A 15,818-nucleotide genomic window follows, 5' to 3' on the forward strand; every position below is an offset into this window, starting at 1 on the left:
GACAGAAATCTGAAACCCAAGAGGGGAGTTGGTTCACTTGTCTTTAAGGGTTTCCTGAATAGGGGTGGGTGAGAGCTCCCCTCTCCAGGGAGGAGAGAGTGGGATGATGTCATCTTCACCCCACCCACCAGCACTGTTGGACTTCAGTGGACTTTGCTCAGTGAGCAAAAAAAAAAAGTGCCCGCGATGCAGGCTGGAGCCACTTATACCAAACCCCGACCTCTGCATATTGCAGGTGCATCTTAAGGCAGTTCTGACTGTGAACCAGTGCAGAAAGCCTGTCGCACATAGAACAAATGCATGTGCCAAATGTACACATCATATAGTGCTCCAAAGTGTGAGTTTCAGTTCTGATAGAAATAGGACCAGGATTTCTTTTTTTTCATTCTTTAGATTCAGGCTTGTAGTGTTTGTTTGATTGTTTTTACATTTGCTTCCTTTTTTTTTCTCTCTCTCTCGTTTTCTTTGAAATCAGGCTTATAGTTTTTTGTTTGGTGTTTTGTTAGTTCCTTTTCATTTTCTCTTTTTTTGGATCGGGCTTATTTTAACAAACAAATCAAAGCACACCTAGTTAAAGGTCCAAACAATCCTCCATGCAAGAAAGGAGGAACTCTACAGAGGACTGACCTGTGGAAAAGAGCAGCAAAAACACAACAGCAAAGTGCACAAAGCACACACCAGAAACACTTCCTGAAGTGCTATGCCCTGGACAGTGTATGAACCCTTCTTAATATAGCATTACTGCCAGGAGCAGGAAACATAACAAGCTTTCATAACATGAAGAAAGAGAAACCTAGACAAAATGACATGACAGAGGGATTCTGCTCAAAAGACAGATCAAGAAGAAACCATATGTAGGGATTTACTCAAAAACAGATATAAGCCATATATCTGAACAAGAATTTAGAACAACAGTCATAAGAATGCTAGCTGGGCTCGGGAAAAGCATAGAAGACACCAGATAAAATACTTAAAAACTAGTCAGGTCAAAATAAAAAAATGCCAGTATAACTGAAATGCAAAACTGGATGTAATCATAATGAAGATGGAAGAGGCAGAGGAATGGATAGGTAATACAGAAGATAAAATTACAGAAAATAATGAAGCTGAAAAGAAGGGGGAAAGGAAACTATTAGATCATGAGTATATACTTAAGTGATACACAAAGCATAATAATATCTGTATGAAAGGAGTCCCAGAAGAAGAAGAGTGAGAAAAAGAAGGTTTATTTGAACAAATTACAGCTGAGGACTTCACTAATTTGAGGAAGGAAACAGGCATTCAAATCCAAGAGGCCAAGAACTCCCCTCAGAATCAACAAAAACAGGACAATACCAAGACATATAGTGAAACTTGCAAAATACAAAGATCGAGAATTCTGAAAGCAGCTGGGGACAAAACGTCCTTAATGTACAAGGGTAGATGCATAAGGTTAGCAGCAGACCTGTCCACAGAAAACTGGCAGGCCACAAGAGAGGAGCATGATATATATAATGTGCTAAGTGGGAAAAATATGCAGGCAAGAATACTTTATCTAGCAAGGAAGGAGAGAGAGAGTTCCCAACACAAGGAAAAACTAATGGAGTTTGTAAACACTAAACCAGCTCTGCAAGAATTATTGAAGGCAACACTTGGGGAAGAGAGACTAAGGCAACAAAGACTAGTAGCAACAGAGACAATGTACAGGAATAGTGACTTTCTGGGTAGCATGATGGTACTAAATTCATATCAATAATTACTCTGAATGTAAATGGACTAAATCCTCCAATACACATGATACACATAGGGTATCATAATGGATAAAAAACAAGACTTATTGATATACTTCTTACAAGAGACTCATTTTAGACACCTTCATATTGGAAATGAGGAAATAGAGAGCCATTTATCATGCTAATGGAGAATGTGATACACCACATTAATAAAAGAAAGTATAAGAACCATGTGATCTCAGTAGTTACAGAAAAAGCATTTGACAAAACACAGTATCCTTTCTTAATAAAAACCCTCAAGAAAGTAGGGATAAATGGAACTTACCTCAATATCATAAAGGCCATATGCAAAAGACCCATAGCTAATATCATCCTCAATGGAGAAAAACTGAGAGCTTTTCCCCTAAGGTCAAGAACACAACAGGGTTGTCCACTCTGACCACTGTTGTTCAGTTTGGTACTAGAAGTCCTAGCCTCAGATACCAGATAATCAAAAGAAATAAAAGGCATCCAACTTGGCAAGGAGGAAGTCAAACTTTCACACTTCATGGTTGATACTATACTTTATGTAGAAAACCTGAAAGACTTCACCATAAAATTTCTAGAACTGATACGTGAATTCAACAAAGTCACAGAATATAATATCAATGTACAGAAATTGGTTGCATTTCTATACACCAACAAAGAAGCAGCAAAAAGAGAAATCAAGGAATCAATCCCATTTACAATTGCACCAAAAACCATAAGATACCTAGGAATCAACCTAACCAAAGAAGTAAAAGATCTGTACTCTGAAAACTATACAACACTAATGAAATAAATTGTAGACACAAATGGAAAACCTTCCATGTTCATGAATTGGAAGAGCAAGTACTGTTAAAATGTCTGTTCTACCCAAAACAATCTACATATTTCATGTTATCAGAATAACATTGGCATCTTTCGCAGAGCTAGAAGAAACATTCTAAAACTTGTATGTAACCAAAAAATACCCCAAATATCCAAAGTAATGTTGAACAAGAAAAGCAAAGTGGAGGCATCACAATTCTAGATTTCAAACTGTATTACAAAACTGTAATCATCAAGAAGGTATGGTACTGGCACAAAACAAATAGATCAGTGGAACAGAATAGAGAACCCAGAAATGGATCCACAACTTTATCATCAACAAATCTTTGACAAACAAGGAAAGAATATCCAATGTAAAAAAGACAGTCTCTTCAACAAATGGTGTTGGGAAAACTGGACAGCCACATACAGAAGAATGAACTTGGACAACTTTCTTATACCATACACAAAAATAAATTCAAAATGGATAAAAGGCCTAAATGTGAGACAGGAAACCATCAAAATCTTAGAGGAGAACACAAGCAACAAACTTTGACCTCAGCCAGAGCAACTTCTTACTAGACACATCACTGAAGGCAAGGGACACAAAAGCAAAATTGAACTATTGGGACTTCATTGAGATAAAAAGCTTCTGCACAATGAAAGAAACAATCCACAAAACTACAAGGCAACCAATGGAATGAGAGAAGATATTTACAAGTGACATATCAGATAAAGGTCTAGTGTCCAAAATCTATAAAGAACTTATCAAACTCAACATCCAAAAAATATATATAATAATCGAGTTAAGAAATGGGCAGAAGACATGAACAGATATTTCTTCAAAGAAGACATACAAATGGCTAACATATACATGAAAAAATGCTCAAATAAGAAAGGCTCACATCATTCATCATCAGGGAAATACAAATCAGAACCAAAATGAGATATCACCTCACACCTGTCAGAATGGTGAAAATTAACAACTCAGGAAAAAACAGATATTGGCGAGGATAAACAAATAAGGGAATCGTCTTACACTGCTGGTGGGAATGCAAACTGATAGAAAACAGTATGGAGGTTCCTCAAAAAGTTAAAAAACAGAACTATCCAATGACCCAGCAATTACACTAGTAGGTATTTATCCAAAGGATACAAAAATTCGAGGTAGCACATGTACCCCAATGTTTATAGCAGCACTATCAACAACAGCCAAATTATGGAAAGAGCCCAAATGTCCATCGACTGATGAATGAATAAAGAAAATGTGGTATATACATATACAATGAAATATTATTCAGCTATCAGAAAGGTTGAAATATTGCAATTTGCAATGATGTGGATAGAGTGGGAATGTATTATGCTAAGCAAAATAAATCAGTCAGAGAAAGAAAAACAGCCTATGATTTCACTCATGTGAGTTTAAGAAACAAAACAGATGAACATAGGGGAAGGGAAGGAAAATTAAACAAGATAAAAATGGGGAGGCAAACCAAAAGAGACTCTTAACTAAAGAGAACAAACTGAGGGTTGCCTTAGGGGAAGTGGGTGAGGGAATGGGGTAAATGTGTGATGGGCTTTAAGGAGGGCAGTTGTGGTGAGCACTGGGTACTATATGCAGGTGATGAGCCACTAAATTCTACTCCTGAAACCAATACTACAGGTATATGTTAACTAACTTGAATTCAAATAAAAACTTGAGGAAAATAAAGTGGAACACCATATTATATGATAAATAAAAATAAGTTGTAAAAATACTAAAGATATGAATAATAATTCAAGAATAATTAAAAATATTAAAAGAAATTTTAGGAGTAAGCAATATGTCTCACTTGTCCTGTGACAAGAACCAGGTAGTGTTTTCCATTGCTACCTGTTAAACAGGCTCTCACAGGGAAGAAAGTGTTCCAGAGAATGAACAGTTTTTACAGAGAATGAATATTTGTACATTTTGTGAAAGTTCAAAAGATTTACATTAACATATAGACAGGAATCATGAGTTTTAACATCAAGGAATGCAGGGAGTAGAAGCATTGATGACTATCTTAAAGACAACATGATTTTCTTTCAGGCTGCTCATTTACAAACCAGGTATACAACATGCATTTGGTGGGCCATAAATCAGGCTTTCGGTTTCAGTAAAGTTTATGTACACTCGTGCTGACTTGGAAAGAAATCTAAAGGGCTTCCTTTAAAGACCAGGCCTTTAGAGAGTTTTTCTCTCATCGGGCTTTAGCTTGTATTGTTTCTCCTCCTTGCTGAAATATTCAGGCATGGTGTTACAGTTCCAAGTTAAAGGTCATGACTCCAGGGATTTAGTTTGTGAATTTCTGCCTTATGAAGCAACAGGAGGAAGATTGCTGTCCTCTCTGCAGGTGTTTGCATCACACACAATTCGGAGTTATCTGATCTTCAGTGGGTGTTTGGGTGTTTTTTCCAGTACCTTTCCCCTGTCAGCCTAACTATACCAGGTCAGACTTGTGTTTGGATGGATGTCCAAATAATGTATTGTGTAAACTAAGGTAATTGTGAAGGTGATGACCTCAGGTGAGAGGAACATATGATCACCCTCTACAGCATGGAGCGTTTCCCCAGTTCCTTCAGGATAGAGCTCAAATTCCCACATTTGTCTTACAAAGCCTGTCTTTGTCTCCAGGTCTGTCTGTCTCCGTGGCTTTAGCTGCTGTATATAATTAGACCACCAAACCAACATCTTCTACATGCCTGAGGCTTTCCTTGTGCCAGGAAGATGCTACCTCTTACCCTCCTCAAACACCAGAGAAGCACATATGCAGCTTTTGATTCACTTCTTAAGAGGTATTTAACTGCTCTATGATAGGTTTTTGTGACCCTTTCTCAGTAGAATTCACCACTGAAATAAAGAGAAAAGAGTGTGTACAAAGGCACATGTACATACATTCATATGCATACACTATGTCTCTATACAGCTGTTCTTTCATTTATTGGTGAGAGCTAGGAAAAATGGAGAATTTGCCATGGATGCATAACTCATAAATTTTAAGATTTTTTTTTTTAGAATTTAGCATAGATTTTCTCCTGTTGTTTAAATGGCTTTCTATACTTGTTAATGTCTATTTCATTCTTAGTACTTTCTATTTCAATTGAGTCTTTTTTTGATATTTAGTTGTTTAGAGATTTTTTTTTTTTAGTTTTTAACCTAATTGTGATGAGACCTGAGAATATGGTCAGTATGTTACAGTCCTACAAAACTTCTTGAGATTAGGGTTATTGCATAACATGTGATCAATTTGTGTATACGTTCATATGCATTTCTAAAGAATATTAATCTTTAATTGTTGGTTGAAACAGTCCACTTATACCATGAGTTTGAGCTTGTTAATGTGCTGTATAAATCTTCCACATCTTTCCTAAAACTTTTATCTACTTGATCTCTTAATGGTAGGAAAGAAGTATTAAAATTCTCTCATTAATGCAGTGAATTTTTCAGTTTCTTTTTGAGTTTTATGTTTTTTCCGTCCGTATTTTGAGGCTAGTTTACTAGAGTATGGAATTGATCTGTCATCTAGGTGCATAAAAATTTTTTGTCACTATTTGGTGAGTTTCTTTATAGTTTCTTTATCTATCTATAGTTTCTTTATCTATCTATCTATCTATCTATCTATCTATCTATCCTTTCTTTATCTGTCTATAGGCAAGAAATGATTCTTGCCTCGAGCAATGTAGCTATACCAGCTGCCAACTAGACCATATGTTTCTTGAAATATGTTTTGTAATATGTTGAATGCCAATATTTTTGTATACTATATTTTAGATTTGATTTCTGTGACCAATATATGGATATTTAAGAATGCTATCAGACTATGTTTATTTTATTTTTACGCTATATTAAAGCAACTCTTATTATGGTTCTAGTCATGAGAATTACTGCCCATTTTTTTTAAATGTGGGCTTAAAAAAGCCCATAACAGTGAATTTATCACGTTAACCATTTTTAAGTGTACAGTTCAGTAGTAGTGGTAATATCTTCACGTTGTTTTACAACAGATCACTAGAACTTTTTTTATCTTGCATCACTGAAATTCTTTACCAACTGAACACTAATTCCCCTCTTTCCTGCCCAGAGGCCTTGGCAATAGCTTTTTACTTTCTGTTTCTATCATGTTGACTGTCTTAGATACTTCATATGAGAAAAATCTGACAATATTTGTTCTTTTGTGACTGGCTGACTCTTGCTTGGCATAATGTCCTCAAGTTTCATTCATGTTGTAGCACATGACATGATTTCCTTCTTTTTAAAAGCTGCGTAGTATTCTAATATATGTATATGCCATGTTTTCATTATCCAGTTATCTGTTGTTGGACATTTGGGTTGCTTCCGCCTTTTGGTTATGGGGAATAATGCTGCAGTGAACATGGGTGTGCAAATATCTCTTTGAGATTCTGCTTTTCATTCTCTTTCATTTCACTCAGAAGTGAGATGGCTGGATCACATGATAATTCTACTTTTAATTTTATGAGTAATCTTCATACCGTTTTCCACATGACTGCACCATCTTACATTTGCATTAATGTAACCCGGTGCACAAGTATTCCATTTCTCCATATCCTCACATGTTATGTTTTGTTTTTCTGAATAATAGGCATACTAATGCTATAAGGTGATATCACACTGTGGTTTTGATTGGCATTTGTCTTATGAATAGAGATGTTGAACATGTTTTTGTGTGCATTTTGGCCATCTTATTTGGAGAACTGTTTATTCAAGTTTTTTGCCCAGTTTTTAAGGATGTTGTTTGTTTTTGTTGTTTGGTGGTAGAAGTTGTCTATATATTCTAGATATTAATCTCTTATCAGATATATGATTTGAAAATATTTTCTCCCATTCCACTGGTTTTCTTTTCACTCTGCTTTTGTTTTAAGTTTATTTTCTTAGAGAAAGAGAGAGAGAGAGAGAACAAGCAGAGCAGGGGCAGAGAGAAAAGAGAGAAAGAATCTCAAGCAGGTTCTGCACTGTCATCACAGAGCCCAGCGTGGGGCTCGAATTCATGAACCGTGACATCACGACCTGAGCTGAAACCAAGAGTTGGATGCATAACTGACTGAGCCTCCAGGGCACCCCCACTCTTCACTCTTTTGATTGACTCCTTTGATTCCCTGAAAAATTTTGGTTTAATTTTTGTATATTTTCCTTTCACTGACTGTGCTTATGGTATTATATCCAAGAAATCATGGCCAAATCCAATTTCCCCATGTTTTCTTCTAGTTGAATAGTTTTATGTCTTATATTAGGTTATGGAATTAATTTTTTTTATATGTTGTTAGACTATGTTTATTTCAAAATACTTTTTACTGTAAAATCAAACACAGATATGATAAACCACATTAAACAAGTATATAGTTAATGAATTAGGATACTGTGAAGACCCGTATCAACCGCCATTCTGGTTAAGAAATGCAACTTTGTCAAGTTACCCATGTGCCCATCCTTGTGTCACAATTAAATCACTACTCTCCCCTCTTTCCAAATGGAACCGCTGTTCTGAATTTTCGTTATAGCTTCACTGCATTTCTATATAATATTATCACCCAAGTATGAATCCCTAGAAACTCTATTCTTTCACAACTTGAAACATGGCAGTGTTCTTAATCAATCTCCAAGTACGCTTCATACTTTTTTTTTTTCCCTTTGGCCACTGGGCTCTCCTACAAGTACACTTTATTTCTAATTTATCTGTGGAAGAATCTCAGCCTGTACGGTTTCCTACAGTCTAGATTTTGCTGACTGCACACTTCTTGGCAGTTTACCATGTTCCTCTGTCTTCTGTGTTTCCTGGGAATTATCAGTTGGAATCCAGAGGTTTGACCAGACTTAGGTTCAATCTGTTTAGCAAGAATATATCTGATGGGGCTTTATTTCATCAGGAAACACGTATTTGTCACTTCATGTTAGGTTAAAAGCCATCGAGGCTGAAAATACAGATTTATTAATTCAGTGGAGATTGCAAAATGATATTTTAATTTGATTATTTCTTTTATACATTACCTTGAAAGTATTATACAAGATGGTTACCTTCATTTTTAGTATTTATTTCCTTGTATGCATTTCCTCTTTTCAAGATAACGAATTGATTCCCTGTTATCTTCAGGATGTAATCAACCGATTAATTAAAAAATAACATATCAGTACACACTTGAGAATTAAAGCCTATTTTATTGGTTAATTTCTCTTTTTTTAAAGCATTTTTTGTTTATTTATTTTATTTGAGAGAGTGCAAGGGAACAGGGGCGGGGCAGAGAGACAAGGAGAGAGAGAATCCCTATGCGGGGCTTGACCCCACAAGTGATGTGATTATGACCTGAGCCAAAATCAAGAGTTGGACACTCAACTGACTGAGCCATCCAGGTGCCCCATGTTGATTAATTTCGTGTTAAAGTAGTTCAGTATTCCCTCTTTGGGCCAGTGGAAGCTCCTTGCAGTCCTCTTGATATGACTCTTGGTATGATATTCTTTGCAACCTGATATGTCAATATTTTCCAGGCTCATTTTACACATTTTATGAAAGGGATCTTGGATTAGCCATTAATCCCAGATCCCTGGTTTTCCTTTAATATTTGATTTATTTTAATGGTGGTGATATTTCAATACCACAATCTGAGCAGTAGGGTTATTCAGCGGGCAAAACTAGGAATTTTTATGAATACCTATTTTAAAAGAAAAAATAATTCTTGATATCCTTGATAGTAATTGCAGTTTGTTATTTCCATCTCAAATTCAAGACCATAGGGTTTTTACTTGATCTCTTTAGTATCAGTTCCCTTTTTTTCCACACTGACAACCCAAGAATCTAGGCACTTGGGGAAACATATATATGAGAGAATAAAGACATCCCACAATTTTTTTTAATGTTTATTTTGAGAGAGAGAGAAAAGGAGTTTTAGCGGAGAAGGGGCAGAGTTAGGGAGAGAGAGAATCCCAAGCAAGCTCAGCGCTGTCAGCACAAAGCCCCACATAGGGCTTGAACTCTTGAACTGTGATATCATGACCTGAATGGAAATCAGGAGTCTGGTGCCTAACCAACTGAGCCATCCAGACACCCCTGTCCCACAATTTCTTACTTGTTTTTACTCACCTTACAAATTTAGTGGTCTTAGAATAACAATATGAACGTCACCACCACTAATTTTGATGACTAAAAACAGTTAAATTTTTTTTTCTCTCTGCTCTTTCTTTTCTTCCTTACTTGATCTGCTTTCACCTTTTGGTGCTATTAGACTACAATGCCCTTACTACTACACCCGCCCCTTTTTAACCATAATTGAACACTGACTCTACAATAACAATATATTTAATAATGTTAAGCAGTATTTAGGTTGTCTCACTATTAATTTTGATTACATGAAGCTCATTCTCTACTAGATTTCTTATGAAACACTCTTGGTACAACACACTGATTTATTATATGTTGAATAATTCCAGATATTAAATTATTTAGTCACATTATTTCTATTAAGTATGTTATATATGTATTATATTTTCTCCTGACATGAATAATGATAATTAAGTTCTCATGATAGTCTAATTATTTCCTTCATAAGCCAAATGACTTTTTGCCTGAAGATATAATTTCTTTCCTTTGTTCTTTTCAGTATAGTAACTTACAAGAATATATCTTGCTGTTGGCTATTCTGGTTCAATATTCTCAGGTACACAAAAGCAGTCTCTAATTATGTATTTTCAAGGTTTTGTTTTAATTTTAGGAAAGTTTCTTCAATTATAGTTTTTAATATTTTTCTCTTGTTTTAATTTTTTTAATAACTGCAATTGTCCAACTTGTCATTTCTTTGCCTATCTTTAAATTTGTCACTTTCCCTTGAATATCATTTATCTCTTTTATTTTTAAAGAATGTTTTATTTATTTTTTTCTTGAGAGAGAGCGAGAGAGCAGGAGAGAGTGTGAGAGACAGAGGCAGAGAGAGAATCTCAAGCAAGCTCCACACTGTCAGCACAGAGCTCAACATGGGGCTTGATCTCACAAACCCTGATATCATGAACTGAGCTGAAATCAAGAGTCGGATGCTTAACTAACTGAGCCACCCAGGCGACCCCTTCTTTTCTTTTTAATATTTAATTTTTTCCTTTTCCACATTGCATTTCTTGACCTAAATGGTTAGTTGTGTTTATTTCTTTCTGTTTCTTCTATTTTAGTTTTCTTGTCTATGTTGTATATTTTGTATGAGACTTGGACTTTGATACTTTTCTTCTTCACCATTTTTTTTTAAATTTTTTTTTCAACGTTTATTTATTTTTTGGGACAGAGAGAGACAGAGCATGAACGGGGGAGTGGCAGAGAGAGAGACAGACACAGAATCGGAAACAGGCTCCAGGCTCTGAGCCATCAGCCCAGAGCCTGACGCGGGGCTCGAACTCACGGACCGCAAGATCGTGACCTGGCTGAAGTCGGGCGCTTAACCGACTGGGCCAACCAGGCGCCCCTTCACCATTTTTTTTAATTTGGTTTTTTGAACTTGTAGAAAGAGACAGTTCAGATATTTTCTTCTAATATCAAGAGTTCCTGCTTCAGTTTTTATGAAGTGTTAAAAAGTAGAGTGTCTTGCTTTCAGATATTTTCTGATTCAGTAGTAACTTCCACTGGCCCCAAATGGGAAGTATGGAACTCTTTTATTATTTTTCAAGATTGTTTTGTCTATTTGGAGCCCCATGCAATTCCATACAAACTGAAAGATTGGCTTTTCCACTTATGTGGAAAAGACTGTTGGAATTTTGATAGGAATTGCATTAAATCTATAGATTACTTTGGGTTGTATTGACATCTTAACAATGTTAAGTCTACCTATCCATGAGCATGTTATGTCTTTCTATTTTTTAAATGTATTTTAAAGTTTCTTTCAGCACTGTTTTATAGTTTTCAACATGCAAGCTTCTCACCTCCTTGGTTAGAGTTATTCCTAAGTATGTAAGTCTTTTCATTGCTATTGTAAACAGAATTACTTTCCTAACTTCCTTTGTAATTGCTAGTGAACAGCTATATGTTGGTCTAGTACTCTGCAACTTTGCTGAATTATTTTATTAACTCTGGTATCTTTCTTGTGGGTTTACTGGGTTTTCTATACCTCTGATCATGTCAATTGCAGGAGTGCCTGGGTGGCTTAGTCAGTTGAGTGTCTGACTCTTGATTTCAGCTCAGGTCATGATCTCACGGTTTGTGAGTTTGAGCCCCACATCAGGCTCTGCACTGACAGTGTGGGTCCTGCTTTGGGTTCTCTCCCTCTGTCTCTCTCTTTCTTTCTCTCCATTGCTTGTTCTCTCTCAGTCTCAAAATAAACATTTTTAAAAAGACCATGTAAATTGCAAATCAAGATAGCTTTGTCTCTTCCTTTCCAATTTGGATGGGCTTTTCTTTTCTTATCTGGTAGCTCTACCTAGAACTTCCAGTATAGTGTCAAGTAATAGAGGTGAAGCAGGATCCTTGTCTTGTCCCTGACCTATTTATTTTTTATTTGTAATGCCTAACTGGCATAATACATTGATGTTAATGTTGTTTGTGGTTTGTCTTAGTCTGCTATAAAAAAACAAACAAACAAAACCAAACTGTAGACTGAGTAGCTAAAAGACAAACATGTATTTCTCAGTATTCTGGAGTCAGAAAAGCCCAAGATCAAGGTTCAGCAGATTTGCTGTTTGGTGAGGGACTGCTTCCTGGTTCACAGACAGCCATCCCCTTGTTGTGTCCTCACTGGCAAAAGGGACAAAGGAGCTGTCTGAAGTCTCTTTTATAAGGGCACCATCCCACTCATGAGGGATCTACTTTCATGACATAATCAGCTCCCCAGAGGTCACTTCCTAATACAATCACTTTGATCATTAAATTTTCAGCATGTAAATTTTGGGGGAACAGAAACATTCAGTCTATAACAGGGTTTAAAGAAATATTTGTACATACCATTAAGAGAGATTCATGCCTACTATGTAAATTCAGTTTAGTGTTACTGGGACTATGGCAAAAGTCTACACTTCTTTAGGAGGGTGTAAAGAAAGGGAAATTGATCAATCCTATCTGTCAGGGATCACAAAAAGCATCATAGAAGTGACTGCCTTGAATATTCAAAGCAGGAAAAGTGTTTGATAAGCAGGTATGAGCAGAGAGAACTTGAGAAGCTTTTTCTAGGAAAAGAGATACGACAAAAGCTCCAGAGGGCTTATACGGCTTGTTGCTATAGGATAACTTTCAGTAGTTGAAGTTGACCTGGATTGTAGGATCAAAGGAGAGACTCTGTGAAGATGACTAGAAACATACAATGTGCTACGGAAAAATTTGGATTTTATCTTGGAGGAAATGGGAAAAATATAAAGATGTTTGAGATTGTCCAATCTGCATAGAATTGAGATGATACTCCACAGATGTTAGTTGACTGATTATAATATTGTGTGGTGGAAACCTGTGGGGAAACTAAGCACACTTTGCTGTCAACTGAGTGCATGGTGTTTTTGTAATCTCACAAGCCAAAGGCCAAAAAATGCCAAAAGAAACTATTGTATGCAAAAAACACTACCTTTCTTTCATTTAGTGAGTAAAATAAAATGAAGATTAAAGACAGACCTAGTATGATGCTGTTGACAGCTCTTTAAAGTCGGAAAAGACCCACAGCCATTGAATCTTGGAGGAGATGGTATTAGTTTTATTCCTTCTTCATGTTGTGCATCTGATATGTTCTCCTTCCATACTGAACAATGGTGACCCAAGGGACTTGCAAAATTGTGAAAGTTAGAGATCTTTAGAAACCTAGGGCTGAATCTAAGGAACTGCAAAGTGAAATAAATTTGGGGGGCATTTTCTCCTTGTCTTCACCCCTCTCTCTAGCTCTTCAGATGCTTTTAACATTTGACTACAGTCAGAGATCTAAAGTCCCGCTATAACCTCACTACATAGATCTGGGTCTCCTTGGAGGATCCCATATTCTTAAGTTACCTCTTTTCTTTGATGTCAGCAATAATAAAATAATACTAGTAATATTACACAGGTAATATTTCTTGATTGCTTACTATGTGTTAGGCAAACTGTGTGATCAAAGTAATTCAGTCATTACATCAGATACCTCTGTTCATCTTTCCAAATATGAGAAAAAACCATGTCATGACAATAACAGGTAATATTTCTTGATTGCTTACTATGTGTTAGGCAAACTGCCATGATCAAAGTAATTCAGTCATTACATCAGATGCCTCTGCTCATTTTTCAAAAATGAGAAAAAACCACATCAGCTACATGATATCTGGCTTTTGAAAGATTCCAAACACCTTCTGCATACTTCTTGGCATACTTTGATTATATCTCCTAACTGCTTCTGATTAGGGCCTTCATGTTCACACAGGTACAGCAAATATTTAGCCTGATAACATTATTTCTGTTTCTTCCCAGTCCCCTTCTGTGAGTGTGTGTGTGCATGCATATGTGCATGGGGTGGGGGTGGAGTAGGAGAGACATGTGATGTGAAGGCAGAAACTTTATCTTAACTTTAACTCTATTCTCCTCTCAGTCTTTGTAATCAATGACCACTCCTGATTTTGGTTTTCAAACTTCATTGTTGTCGGTGAACTTGAGATTTCCCCCTTCCCAATATTCGTAAGCATTAATTAATCACTTAACTTGTTTATACATTAATTTATTAAAAATATGTATTTAGCAATTGAATGTGATCAAAGAGTTACATAATTAGGGTAGGTCTGTTAGTACCAGTTTCTCCAGGAAAGTTCCAGTTTAAATGCATTATTAATAGTGAAAGCACTTTTTATAGTGTTGTAGTTTGAAAAACAAATAATATTCCTAAATTACTCCTGGGGGATTCAGGGAAACTGCAATGTAAATGAAAAAAAATAAAAATTGTAGTAATAAAGTTTAGGAGAGACTTTGAAGTTAATACTTACGCTTTCAAGAGGTCCAGTATATACTTAAATTAGACTCTTGATTGAATTTAATTCTATCACTAAAATTTACTTTCTTTAAGTCCCAATCTCTGGGAATGAGCTTGAGAATTGTGGATTTATTGATTTATGACTGTTCTTTTAATTCCTAGGGCCTAACAGATCAGACAGAAAATCTCCAGTGCCTTACATCTCTAAAGAACATTGAAATGATCAGCTTTATGGACAGGAGCTTCTCAGGCTATCTTGGGTTGCAGCAAGCGTAAGTCCAATATTTGCACTTGTGGTTGCCTGCCACACTAGGCTACTTGGTGTAGATTGATTTTAAAGATTTACCAGTTAACCATTAGAATAAAGTCACTATACAATCTCTTTAAAAAGTGTTTCCTGAGATACTTATACCGAGCCTTGTTGTACTTCTATTAAAGTTCCAACTTGATGAATAATGTCATGTGGAAAAGTCCCCACACCCCTTATCTTTTAGCTCAAATTTTGGTCCAGCACAACAAGCAACAGAGTTAGTAATCCATGCTAATTTCATGAGCCAGGATCTTGATGAAATATTAGCTAGTTTTTTTTTAAACCTCTTCTTAAAAAATGCTGCAACCAACCCATCACAAAATTGGATTTTGTGGCTTATTAAGAATTCTCATCTAGGCTCTGACTCATACCTATCGTGCTTTAGGAAGATGACAGCGTCATAGGGTGAAGAAACACTGTGGGAGTTGCTTAATAATAATTAAGGCTTGAACTAATGTCTTGCAGTATCTGTCTCAGAATCTCTTTTTCTCAGCACTGTGAAGAGACTGGAGAAAGGGATATTATGGGGTTCAAAGCTCTCTGTTTGGGTCTGTTTTGTGCTCTCTGTGCTTCTTACATTTATATCACCATTCCAGGCAACATTGAAGAATACTGGAAAGTAATAGCCTTATTTACAGTTGCTAAAACCTGCACATTTATGGTAAGATTAACATTTTTTATTCTGGATATTGGAATGTCTTGTTGACTACAAATCGGTTCTTATGAACTTTTTAGAAATTACTGATTTGAAATAACCATTGCTTTTTTGTTAGAAAAAATAAATTACACAAAATTAACTAAAGTTATAAAACTAGCTATATCTACATCTGTGCAAACAGAGTGGGACAGAATTCTTGCTTCTAAGGAGTTTGTATCCAGATGTAAAGTTTGTGTATACTGTGATATGCATAAGTGGTATTCTTGACAGGAAAGCTTTGAAGCTTACTTGATACCTTACATTTGAGTTATATTTAACATATTTGAGTTTCCAGTTATATTTTACTTATATATAAGTGATACTTATCAACGTTATTGAGACTTGTGCCTATTTGGTG

At 35.9% G+C, this 15,818-nt stretch overlaps 1 protein-coding gene across 1 annotated transcript in view; it reads left to right on the forward strand.

The window, feature by feature from the left end:
• Positions 1-15,286: 15,286 nt before the first annotated feature.
• AADACL2 (arylacetamide deacetylase like 2) overlaps positions 15,287-15,818 on the forward strand; it is a 35,055-nt gene continuing 34,523 nt past the window's right edge. The window contains exon 1 of the mRNA XM_030329756.1: positions 15,287-15,424. Within this exon, the coding sequence (XP_030185616.1) occupies positions 15,287-15,424 (138 nt within the window). The remainder of the gene's footprint in view (positions 15,425-15,818) is intronic.

Source organism: Lynx canadensis, chromosome C2 (genome assembly GCF_007474595.2).
Source record: "Lynx canadensis isolate LIC74 chromosome C2, mLynCan4.pri.v2, whole genome shotgun sequence".
Taxonomy (NCBI): Eukaryota; Metazoa; Chordata; class Mammalia; order Carnivora; family Felidae; genus Lynx; species Lynx canadensis.